Source organism: Chelmon rostratus, chromosome 23, assembly GCF_017976325.1.
Source record: "Chelmon rostratus isolate fCheRos1 chromosome 23, fCheRos1.pri, whole genome shotgun sequence".
Taxonomy (NCBI): domain Eukaryota; kingdom Metazoa; phylum Chordata; class Actinopteri; order Chaetodontiformes; family Chaetodontidae; genus Chelmon; species Chelmon rostratus.
The window spans coordinates 596861-610000 of NC_055680.1; the positions used below are offsets into that span (position 1 = coordinate 596861).

At 42.5% G+C, this 13140-nt stretch overlaps 1 protein-coding gene across 1 annotated transcript in view; it reads right to left on the bottom strand.

Annotated features, from left to right (window-relative positions):
- Window positions 1–291: 291 nt before the first annotated feature.
- Window positions 292–13140, bottom strand: part of pelp1 (proline, glutamate and leucine rich protein 1) — a 16315-nt gene continuing 3466 nt past the window's right edge. The window contains exons 8-19 of the mRNA XM_041964897.1: window positions 12052–12184; window positions 11348–11435; window positions 9645–9733; window positions 9352–9465; window positions 8915–9065; window positions 8570–8723; window positions 8408–8463; window positions 7845–7978; window positions 5956–6058; window positions 3794–5428; window positions 3179–3490; window positions 292–1448 (exon numbers count right to left, since the gene is read on the bottom strand). Coding sequence (XP_041820831.1) covers window positions 1356–1448; window positions 3179–3490; window positions 3794–5428; window positions 5956–6058; window positions 7845–7978; window positions 8408–8463; window positions 8570–8723; window positions 8915–9065; window positions 9352–9465; window positions 9645–9733; window positions 11348–11435; window positions 12052–12184 — 3062 coding nt within the window. The 3' untranslated portion in view covers window positions 292–1355. The remainder of the gene's footprint in view (window positions 1449–3178; window positions 3491–3793; window positions 5429–5955; window positions 6059–7844; window positions 7979–8407; window positions 8464–8569; window positions 8724–8914; window positions 9066–9351; window positions 9466–9644; window positions 9734–11347; window positions 11436–12051; window positions 12185–13140) is intronic.

The window sequence follows — 13140 nt, forward strand, 5'->3', positions numbered from 1 at the left end:
AGAGTGGAGAAGCTCCACAAGCTCCTGCAGGGGTAGCTAGTGAGCCAGCCAGCCAGTCACGGTCACACAGGCCACTGTTTGTTGGTAGTATGTCGTAGATGGTTCCAAACACAGCACAGATTTTTGGCGAATCCCTCATAGTGAGGTAATACAATAAATAAGTTGTGATTGGTTCCATCCAGAGTCAATAATTTATGCTTGGCATTCCAAATGGCCAGTTCACCCAAATTACAAAGATACATTTTCTCTCATGCGATCTGTCCAGTAAGCGCTGGTTTTATTTGTCCTGGTTTACAGATATCCAGCTGAGATTTCTCTCTCCACGACAATACAATGGAGGTAAATGCAATTTTGTTTGTGCTGCTCAAAACAAATAATTCCATTTTAAAGTTCCTTGTCCTTCCAAAAATGACGACCAGGTTACAATGAATAATCAAACAGCCCTCCCTGACTTTGCTCATGCAATGTGGGTGGACCAACCCTTTTAAAAAAAACAAAACCAAGAATATTGTTGTAGTAAACCATTAAATCTCAGACAAAATGTAATGTATGTAACTCATGATTGGTTGTTTACTTTTTTATAACAAAGCATATAACAGTGATGACAAAACATACAGAGCATAAAAGATACATATAAATCCAAGAAAATCACGTCATAGTTTTAAAGGGCCAGTGTGTAGGATTCAGTGGCATCTAGCAGTGAGTCTGTACATCGCAACCAACTCAATACCCTTTGTCTCACCCTCCCCTACGGTGGCTGTGAAAGATGGGGGAACTGACATAGCTCTCGCAGAAGGCTGTGTTTGTTTTGTCCTTTCTGGGCTACTGGACAAACATGGCGGTGCAACATGGCAGACACGGGAAGAGGACCCACTCCAGGTGATTATATGCTAATGAACATAAATGTGACTACTATGTTACATTTCTGCCAATAGATCCCACTAATGATACACAGTGAACCTTAAAATTGCAGGAAACTACGTACTGTACACAAGAACAAAGTATCCAGAAAGAAAATGCACTGCTTTTTATAGCTAGTTAGTTTTTGCCAATTACAAGCTGGGATGTATTAAAAAGTCTGACTTCCCTTCCCCAAAATATTCCCAAACCTCATTTATTGTAGCTTGAAGTTGGCAATATTCTTAAAGAAAAAAACAAAAACCTGGAGACCACATTCTCACATTCTACCAGTATGATATGAACCCAGTGAAGAATAACTGGAAGATGTAAAGAATGACAAGGGGGTTGTATGTTGGTAACTAAACCTTGCAAATGCCACTCATGGTACAGTATCCTAGCAGTACATAAGGTATCCATGGTACTCTCAATCACATCCGCTCCGGTTTGACAAATGTTTATGAGTGGTTCGAGCCAGAGGCACCATCTTCATCATCAGGTGGGCAGGCAACAAAATCAGCCAACATGGAGGCCATGGCATCATCATCCAGCTGAGGGACATACAAAGAGAGACAACTGTTGAAACATGCTCTGCTCTGTCATTAGAGATGTGTCCATGCTGCTGAAGGGAAAATCTGTTTAGACCGACAGGTGGCTTATGGGAGATGTTTCTACAATGATACCTCAAAAGGCACTATTTGTAAACTGTATGTGATCACAGCATCTTTCATATTATTCTAATGGTTTTGATTTTTTCCAGATGGTCTGGGTGGGGTAGCCTTTTTCAGTCTTGGCCACTGGAGACACCAAAGTCAGGAAATTTCAATTTCTATACATAATGGCTTTAAAAAGGTACCAAAAACTGTGAATGTGTAAATAAATGTTCACACTGGAAATATATTTCACACGCACAAAATATGGGGCTTGATGTTCAGCTTTGAGAGTACTTGGTAATGTCCACAATTAAGTCCAAATCACACAGCCACTTGCTATGACTAAGTTCTATGGCAGGTTTTCCCTTCATCTCCAGCAATTCTTCCAGAGCAATTATTTTTACCAGTGTCCAAATTCTCCTCCTGAGTGAGGTTCCAGGTTCATCACTAAAAGCTCAAGCAGTACAAAACTTGACCTCATTCTGACCGTCTCTGTCAGAATGAGGTCTTGTGGTAACTACTTATTGTGCACCCACACTCTGCCAAAAAGCATCAACTTTATCCAAGCGCATTTGTCCTTGCAACTCATCTAGTTTATCATGTTTTAGAGCCATAATGATGCTCAAGATTAGCCTTTTTCATCACTGCAGACTAACTTAGATAGCCGAACATGGGAAATTTACATTGATAGATCTAAATTCTTTCATCTTTGTTTCACAGGTGTAATGGTTTGTTTATATTGTCATCAGGGTGAAACTGACTATTCCTGATTCCTCAAGTTTTCTTAGCATTGTGGTTTGCTAAACATGCCAATGCCTCCTAGTGGACCATTATGGCACAAGTGTACAAAAACATAAAATGTGTGAATATGTCTAAACGTCACCCCTGTATGTTTGCTGACACGCAGCCCAGAGGAGGAGAATTACTGCTGTAGTTTGTTTTATCTAGTGTAAAACTATGGCTTATTAGAGTATTAATTTAAGGTTCACCTTAATTTCTAACCTTTTTTCTGTTTTAGAGTTTTGTTACACAGTCCAGAAGAAGCACTTACTGACTACTGCTCTTCCAAAATAAAGCAAATCTGCTCTTATAGAAATAGGAATTTCCTTTTAAGGACTGTTCTATTAAAACTCCAGTAAGTATTCATTCAGTCTTCCTTTATTATTGAATATGGTCTTTGTATACTCTTGCATTAGTACCAAAATTACATTTACCAAGGAAACCTTTTGAAGACAATTAGGAAGTGATTCTGAAATTACAGACCAGCAAATAAAGTGTTCAGGGCTCATCTGGCTAAAACATACAGTTTGAGGCTGTGAGAGTCCTATACTCTACCTCTATACTGTATACGTGGGTTTTGAAGTTGTCATTATTTGTCATGGTCTTCTTAATATCTAAACACAAACATCAATATCATCCTAAAGTCTGTACTAACATGAGAAATGTTGGTGTGAACTTTGATGCTTTCTAGCCATTATTTGATGCCATGTTTAACTTCAAATGTTTTGCACAGTACATCAAAAGTTTACCTACACACACCTACACTGCACAAAGCATAATTCCAGATCCTGTACCTCTGATGGTTATGTATTGTATGATTAATCATATAGACAGATATAGAGTTTTACCTTTTTCTTCTCAGTGCTTTGCTCCGCCTCTTCCTCCCTCTGTGCCTCCTCTCTCTTCCTCTTCACTCCTTTCCCCTCCTCTCCATCACTGTCTCTGTCTCCTCCTCCTTCTGTCTCCTGCTGCTCTGCTTTTATTTTATGTCTTTTCTCAGTGTCTGTCTCCTCTTGTCCTGTTGTTGTCTGGTCTGTTGAAGTTTCAGGATCTGCTGCTGCTACGTCTCCTTCTTGAACAGCTGCTAGCTGTTCCTCCTGATGACCGGATGGCTGGTTATCGCTAACACTAGCTTCCTGTGCAGGTTCAGCTCCAGACTCCTGTTGAGTTGAAGAGAGTCAGTTTTAGGTAGAAAGCTCAGTTTTCTTGTAACAACAATATAACAATAGCAGCTTCATATAACTACTTTTGGTGGAAAAAAATTGTAAAATGTAAAACTCATACCTCAACTACTTAATACTTGATCTCCTGTGAGCTTAATTTAATGTATACCTTAACTCCTTTTAGAACACAGGATTAGTTTCACATTTTGAAAAATGTGTCAGTTCGCTTTCTGTTTAAGAATTACACTCTCAAGTCATCAGTACGCTCCAAGTGTGAGGTTTTAAAGCTGCAGTAACTACCTGCTGGTTCTTGGTTGTGCATTCTTCTGAGGTGGCCTTTGGCTCGGTCTCATTGGCTCCTTGCACCCAAGAGGTTACCTTCTCTTGCAGCTCTCCTCCTTCCTCTACTCCTCCTGCTCCCACTCCATCCTCCTCAGCCTCCTCTCTCTCCTCAAGTGCTCCACCAGTCACACACAAGATCTGTGGCATGGTGGGGTCGTCCATCCTTTCGCTTTCGTCCTCCTCTCCCTCCTGCTCCCGTGCCTCCTCCAGGACACCGATGCTCTCTACCTCTTGTACCTTCATCCTGTCCTCTCCAAACAGTGCTCTGTTGGTCTGGATCTCCTCTATGCCTCCTTCTGCTTCTCCCTCGACACTGAATCCAGCCATCCCTCCTTCATCCACTGCTGCTCGAAGCATCTTTCCGTCCTCCATTCCTACTTCTCCAGCCTTGTCCTCTGCTCCCTCCAGTGGAGGTATATCTCCTTCCTCTTCCTCCTCCTCCTCTTCCTCCAGCTCTTCCCCCTCTTCTTCATCATAATCTTCATATTCCTCCCCATCATAAAACTCTTCCTCAGCGAAATCGCTCACGTCCTCCTCCTCATCCTCCTCATCCATCCCTTCCTCTTCCTCCTCCAGCTCTTCGTCATCCTCCATGTCCTCCTCTTCCTCCTCCTCATCGTCAGTGCTGTTAATGTTGATGACGCCAGAATCTTCATTGCTGGCAGGTAGCGGTTGGTGCTGGTGGAGATGCCGTCCCTGTTGGCTCAGCTGATTCTGCAGCTGGTGGATCTGGAGCGGTAGACTGATGGGGCCGGGCTGGCCGGGGGTGGAGGGCTGCATCAGCATCTGCTGGAGCTGGGGTCTGCCAGCCAATGAGTCCCCCAGACCACCAGGTGGAGCTGTGACTGTGCTGGAGTTCAAAGGTGGAACCAGGGAGACCACTGAGGCACCAGAAGGAGGGAAGGAGTTGACAGGGGTGGTGGAGGTGGTGACTAGGGGGGAGGAGGTGGCGAGGTCGTTGGGGAGTGAGACACCGTCTATTGTGGTTGTCGTTGCTGTGGTGGGGACCATAGTGACAGATTCTCCTCCTGGTAGTGTGACCGTAGTGCTCCCTGGTGCAGAGGTCATGTTCTGAGCGTTTGCTGCTGCTGTCTCATCTTGCTGGTTCTCTATGTTGAGCATCCCCGGAGGAACGATAACCACGCTGTCGTCTGAGTCACTCGCCAGAGAGATCTCCACATCCTCCGCTTCCTCTCGGTCGTAGCGGACAAACACTGGTCTCTGCCCCTCTGGAGGGCCCAGTCCTGGAGGATCCTGCTGGTGATGTGCGTGTGGGGACAGAATCATGTCTCCTGGGGTGGGGGCCTGGCCTGGCAGTCCTGGGACCAGGGACAGGTGGTTCTCAAGAGAACCAAGCAGGGAAGCAGGGCCCAGACCGAGAGAGTGGCGGGTGGGAAAAGGAGGACCAGGGGCGGGGCCTCCTAGGAGGCTTGGCAAAGTAAGTCCAGGGGCATGTCCCTGGGAGGAGGGGAGGACTGGAGCGGTGGGGGTGGGTTTCAGGGTGAGTGGCGGCAAGGGGAGGGCGACTGATTGAGTGCGTGGGTGGAGGAGGGAGTTACAGATGGTCAGAGCCTCAGTACAGAATGTAGAGACCTGAAAAAGGAAAGACGGAGCAAACAGAGTGATTAAAAATGTGAAATGAATGGGAGGAAAATGTAAACATAATACATGGTGCTTGTACTGTGGCGTTTTCTTTGCCTCGTCCCACACCCCCTTAGTTTAGGTTAAGCTTTGCCAGAGAAGAAGCACTCTTGCTATGCTAACCTAATGTACCTCTTGGACCAATTTAAGCCAACCTCACACAACTGCACTGTGTGAAAAAAACTAACTTATTTAGGTTATTTCATTCATGTCAATGAACCCACTGTGGTGACTCAGTATGTATGGCAACTCAAATGGCTGCAGGCAATCTGTTTGTTTGTTGTCTGGGAAAAGGTCAAGCTGGCTCAGCCTTTACTGCAAAGGGGGCATCGCAGTAGCCTTAATGATTAAGGTTCATGAGAAAAACCTGCAAAACTTCCTGTCTCATAGTTTCATAAACTGCTGTTCATTTGTCTGAAATGACTTTTAGTCTCTGCAGCAGTCTCTCCCTCCAACACTCTCTCCTTAAGAACAGTCACCTTGAGGTTGCGGTCGGTGCGTCCATTGCTGAGGATCGATACAGCACAGGTCAAAGGTGGAGCCCAACAGGGTGATGGGACAAGGACCAGAGCCAGCAATAACCTGAAAAAAATGATATGAGTACTAAAGCCAGCAGTCTTCAGTTTTCTCATCTTTGCTACAATACAGAAGTAAAACTGAACATTATCTAGTGCACATTTGTAGACAGGTATGAAGTAAAATTAAATCATATGATATAAAAGGATGAATTGTGGCGAACTGTCAGCAGTTTATTCGAAATAACATATATAGCTGCAACAGAGATTCTATTCAAAAATGCAAAATGGTGGAAAATACATCATGGCAGACTTTTATGGTCCAGGAGCACATTGGGCTGGACTTGCGTGTCCTGTTTCAAGTCAATTGGGTTTACAGTGTGAGGAGTGTGGCCATTCCAAAACTGAATGTTTGGACCTTAATTTCAATGCCACCATCTGGCCAATTGGGCTCATATTACTTGGGAAGCACTTGAACATACTTTCCAGATATGGGGCAGAGTTTTAGGTTTTGTAGCTCAGACAATCTGAGCGGAAGCAGCAGAAAAACAGTAATAATAATACTGGGCTAAAATTAAAGCCATGAGCTGTAATCAGCAGGTTTCAGGCTGAGCAAAGGTGAGCAAAGTCTCTTCAGAACTTAATTCTGTTTAAACAAGTAGTAAGACCATTCACACACTTGTTTCATCATCACAAAGCCTGTAGAATTTCATAACTGTGTACTCAAAGTTCCGCTATTTGTCCCATCATTGGTTTTGAATAAAACTCAGTGAGTACATTCAGGCAATAGCGTGGGATGTCTCCAGTGAGTTTGGTCAGATTCTGTACACTGGATTTTGAGGTATTGGTAGGCCTATTCCCAAACACTGTGTTAAGCACTCCCCCTTGTTGGTTCTGATGTTCACATGATGTTGACTCAGGATGTCCTGTGTTCTTCACTCAGGTGTATTTGGTCTGGTCTGTTTGATGGGAAGCCAATAATGGGAGGTACCTTCCACCTTCTGGCCTTGTTATCAGTGGTTGGTCTTTGACCGACTATATGTGGTTTCTTTGCCATTTCTTTGGTGTCTGGTGGGTCTAGCAAACCTATTTTAATGGCCTTATTTCTGTTAGATTTGGATTAATGTTTTTTAGGATAGAGGGAGGAACCCAGTCTGATGGCCTTTTGTGGGCTGCTCTTCCTTTTGGCCAGCACATCAGCCTGTCATCCTTTGTTGTCTGGTTTGTGGTTTGTCATTTTTCTTAGCATACGGCCATATTACTCACATTTCTTGGAAAGCATTTGCACATCATTTCGAGTTACTGCCCTGAGTTTGCAGCGTATGCAGCCGTATGCAGCGATTTTGGTTTGACAAAGAAGAGCAAAGTCACTTTGGCTAGTTTAATTCATCACCATTACACAGCCTGCAGCATTTCAATAACTGCACACTCCCAGTTTTCCGTTCTTCACTGGATTTGAACTAAACTCTGTGTGTATGTCATTTCCGGTAACATTATTTCTAGTTTTTGGGAAGAGCATCGTTTATCTGGCTCATTCCAGCTCATGGCTATTTGGTTCGTGACATAAGTCAATAAAAATTTAACCAATGGCTCGGAAGGCAGAGCATTTAGACATTAATGAGAAGGTCGGTGGTTCGATCCCACTGCAGGTCACATGGCGAAGTGTCCTTGGGCAAATATCTCCAGCTGTTGTGCCAAATGCAGTCTATTTACCATTTAATAATAATAATAATAATGATGATAATAATAATAATAATAATAATAATAATAAGGGTTTAAAAATGCTTAACGTTGAATGTTATAACCAAAAAAAGCAGCACTTATAAATCTCTTTGATGTGAGTGATAGTAAACCTGTATAGCTCTCGTCGGGTCAGGGCACTGCTGTACTGCCCACTAATGCCCCCTGCAGATTCACAAGAGGTGCTGCAGCTGGACTGTTGCTGCTGTAGACGCACACACAGCGGAAGCACGACATCATGGAGACGCTGTGAGAAAAACAAGGGCAGAAAACCACTGACTGACTGCTACTGAGAAAGAGAATGAGGTGTCCATCCCGTAATAGAGCAAGTGGTTACATCTTCATCTTGTCTAAGAACAATATGTTTTCATGGGATACCACAGAAAATAGCAAACATCTAAGTCCTGTGTGGTTTGTAAATGCACAGGTTTTCATTCCATTAACTATCAGTTAATCAGCAGTTAACTACTGATCAGTTAACTATAGCAGCTAATAGCACTGGTTAGTTCTGCTCTGCTGCGTGTTCAGATACATCAACTGATGCACTGTTTAGTCGCAGTTCGATTAACAGTTACAATGAAAATCTGCACATTCTGGTTAAGAAATTAAATTGATGTTTTTTTTGCATGTTTTTAGCTGCAAAACCTTGCAACAACAATGTAATACAGACGTTTACCTTGTGTATGTCATCCTTTAGCAGTGTACCACTGGTCAGTATAATTTGTCTCAGTGCTGTGAAGAAGTAAAGAAAGTGAGGAGATTGCACCATATTTACAGAAGACCAGCATACCAACAAAAATTAAAAGACGCATGTTGTCAATCTGAGGCGGCATCTTACCCCTGAGGCCTGAAAGGCAAGTATCCTGATTAGCTAGAAGGTCTCCTTTCCTCTGAAGTGACGGCCCGACTGAATCTGCTATGACCAATGTTTTTGTCCGCCGCGGGCCTGGCTTCCCTCCAGGAACAACATCTGCTGACAGTCCCGCCCGGAGCTGTAGGACAGGACACAGAGGGACAGAGAGGTGCCTTGAGACAACACTTAGATGCTGCACACTGAGTCATGACAAAGACTAGACTCCTGCAAACTACTGGTTCACCCAAGGTTCAAAAAGCAGATCTATAAAACTCTAAAATAGATGATGGTTAAATAGATTCAAGCTAACTACATGGTAACTGGACTAACCTTGACAGACTCTGCCCCTGGTGTGATGTCACCAAGCAGGTGGCTAAACAGGAGCTCTGAGTGGCCAGGGCTTCCCTGAAGGATGCTAGCAGAGGCTCCAGCCACCTGGACCCACAGCTCTAAGGTTCTGTACACTGACACCCGCACTGAGCTATGGGATGAAGGAGAGACACACAAAACAAATGCTTCAGCCCAAGTCAAAATCTGACAACCACATCATCCACAGTGCTCCGCCGTCCCATACCACACTGATTTCTAATGCAAGCTTTAACAAATCAGTTTGTATCCTGTGTGCCACAAAAAAATTTAAGAACACTCCAGTCATCTTTATCTTGTTACTACCTTATCAGCACATAGCTATCAAGGGAAATGTTATTGCTTCACTTGTCTTCTTTAATGCTGTGCTATGACCAGTTTTACGATAGTCTTGCAGTTACCTGTAGGCTCTCTGCTGTCCCAGACTGGCTTCAGGTAGAGGCATCCAAGCAGATAGGGTTTGAGAAAACAGCCTCTGTAGCACAGCAGCATACTGAACCATGCCGCTATGTACACTGTATTACACAGAGTACATGCACAGTGTCAGCCCCACAACACAACCATCAACACAACATTTAAAGCGTTACATAATATAACAATATATTCAGAATTATTCAACTACTGCATATGATATATATGTCTCTCAACTAAAAAACAAAAATTTGAGTGTGTGTGTATGTATGTCAGTACTCACGCTGTGATAAGGGCAGATAACACCTCCATGGTGTTGGTGTGTATGATGGGCAAGACCAGCAACCTCACACTTCCATCTCCTGTTAAATTCTGACACAGACACACACACAGTCCACTAAAAACATGGATTATAGTCTCATATAACCAGACCACAGCTATGTGACAGCACTGGAGAAAGTTCTGCTGTACCAATCTTCATTCTGGGATAGGGGAAAAAGATACCCTGGCTTGTTTGTATTTCTTTAAACCAATCACAGTCATCCTAGGTAGAGCTAAACCCAGGATGCAGCGATAGTGCCCTTTCAAATTAGTGTCGGTGGGGAATTTAATTTAGTGTAACACTTGCACATGGGGAGGCCAGCACAGGCATTAAAATAGCTAAACCCCTGCAAAAGAAAAGGTAACAGCTGCTAGCTTGTTTATGTTTCCACCATTAGCATCCAGGTTAGGGTAGCTTGCCTTTTTCAGCAGAGATCAGCATGTAGGTTTCTAGCTAACAGGTTGTTATTGTTGTTTCCCTTAGCGACAGGGATTTTGAAACACACATATAGCAGCGTTAGGGTAACTTTTATACCACTTAGTCTACATCCAGCAAGCCAGACTGCATGCAGTATGATCAATACTGTATGTTTACACGTACATTCAAAAATGAAAATTACATGTTCTGTTTTGTTGCTTTTGAGGTAGTTCAAGTTTTTTTTGCTTCATAAAAGCATTTAATGCTACAGTATGTATTAAAACATTTGAGTTAAAATCAGGTCTTTCCTCCTCAGACAGTAGCTGCGTTTCCATTATAGTTGTTTGCAAAATAAAAGCAATATTTCTGAAATGTCAGCAAAGTTCAAATGCGACTTGCAGGTGTTTCCATTGAACAGTGTTTTGCGAACCAGGCAAAATTCTTGTAAATTCTCAGAGGTCCCGCGTGATTTCATTTTGAGGAAGACGGCCAAAAGTGTTATGCGTCTCGGGACACTGATTTTGGGAGCTGCCGTTTCCGTTTCGGGAAACGGGAAGATGTTTTATTTATTTATCTTTTTTAAACACAGAACATATTAAAATATATATTCTGAAAAATGTAAGGCAACAGTTTACTGTCATAAAACATGCAGCAGATATGTGTGTGCGTGCTGTGCGTCGGTAAAACTTAACACAAAGCCTGATTTTAATGGCCTATTATTATCACTTTGTTATTACGAGAGGCTCACTCTGACAGCATCAGCTCGCGCCGGCGGAGCAGCAGCAGAATACAGGACTGTGAATTACTGAAGTGTCCTTTGAACATATTGTCTATCAGCAATAATGTGTAAATATTAAAGTAAGTATGGTGTGCACACGTGTCTCCCACATAGCTGAGGTACACACACTCATCACAATGGCAAACACTGTGTTGTACATCTGTGCGCACGTGTGTCTTTAAAGTTCACCTCGGTGACGTGTAAATGCGAAAAAAGTGTTTCCATCACACTTTTACGCTCCTGTGAGGTGAAAAACCACCTCATGGGAGCGTAAAAATGTTTTTGTGATATTTGAGAGGATTTTCAAAATTTAGGTGTTTCCATTACCAGTTTTTATTGCGATATTTAGGATTTGCGCATTTCTGGGGGCAATGAAAACACAGCTACTATTGTGAAATACCCAGTATGTGCCTGTGTGTGTGTGTGTGTGTGTGTGTGTGTGTGTGTGTTTGTGTGTGTGTGCGCTCACTATGCTCTTGGGGCTGACAGCGAGGGCTCGGCACACAAGGTTGAGAATTGGTCTGACGGGCAGACGGACAGCTGAGGCTGGATCAACCCTGAGTGAGAGAGATCAGAGGCAGTATGAAATCAGTATAATCCTGTAACTGAAATGGTCTTCTGAATAAACCTGCCATCACTGCTGTTTTTGTTCCTTGGTTTAGAGCCTTATATCCTGCAGGGGCATTAAATATACGGTATCAAAATTTGAAATTTGAATTTTGAGTCTGTTGAGTCTCATATCCAGCCCAGGTATGGTTCAACAATTAAAATCTCAGAACCCTGCAGGATGCTGGATACTAGAATATTATAGGTTTAGTTTTGTCAGAATTTAAAACAAGCTTATGACAAGCTTACTTGATCTAAATACTGACTGCTTTAGCTGTTTATATTTTTGCACTCTAGAAACAGTCTCAGTTGAGGCTGACCAGAGTTTTTGGTTATCAGGACAATTTTGAGATAAGGTGGTAGTTATTTAAATCTCTAGGATTCACCACCTGCGCAGACATAGAGATTTTTGGAGCATTACCTAATGCAAATGATAAGTTATATATATATACACATATACACACACACACACACACATACACACACAAACACACACATATATATATTTATATATATTACCTCACTTTATGTGGATTATTCCTTTTAAGTTTTGTCTGAGTTTTGTACCTGAGTGTGTTTCTGAGTGCCAGGCAAACAGCTGTGTATCTGTGCTGGAGCTGCAGCAACAGCAAGGGATCTGATTGGTCGAGAAGAGGAAAAGCCAGCTCCACCCCTGGACCCTCATATTGCACCGTTCCATCTGTCACAGCAAACAAGAAATGGCATCATCAGCGTGCAATACACATGTAAAATAATCATGCTGAAACTCATTTCAACCAAACTAACATGCTGAGGTGTTAAAAAAGGACTTCAGACAGCACCTTCGACTAGTGAAGCCAGTCAACTTTCTGGCACGTAGAGATAGAATATTTTCACATATGTTCTGGGAATTATTTTAACCCGACATTTTGACCAGAGAGACTTAAGTATGTCAGCCTTAGAAAGATTTGTTTGTTGCTGTTAACAAACAGTAATTACTGGACAGAGAAACTCGCTGACTGGTGCTTTATTTCCACAATCAATTTTCACATGTGAATGTATGGCTTTTTTTACATTTTGAATATCTATTCAAATACATGCTACAATGGGGATACAATTAATGCAAGAGACAGACTGAGCTTAGTCAAGTCAGAGAAAATAAGCATAATGATGCCACAAAGATGTCACCAGGGTTACCTAAGGTGGACATGGCAGCAACAAATTTTTTTAAAAAAAAGCTTGTGATGTGTTGTAGGGTGCAGCATTTTGAATCTTGACTCATAATAGGGACAAAAAATCTGGATATCTACAGCTCTGTTGTTTCTTTTTATAGACTCTCAACTTCATACAAGTGCAACACCAGAGCTTAAGGGAAATTGAAATATTGCCTCTAACTTTTCACAAGAAATATATGCAGCATATCAAACATGTTATATATTTAGATTCATTGTTGATTATGTCACATTAGACATTTTAAAACTTCAGTAGTGTATACTACATGAAATCACTGAACCTGCTACCTGAGTGGTGCTAGGAGGTCTATTTGTTGTATAAATGGCAAAAAGGTTCAGTTTCCGTTTGCATCAGCTCTTTTGCTCATCTCTAATGCACTCTCACAGACTCTCTCTTTCTAATATTTATAAAGAAATAGATCATCCCTGAAACCAACTCCTAAAG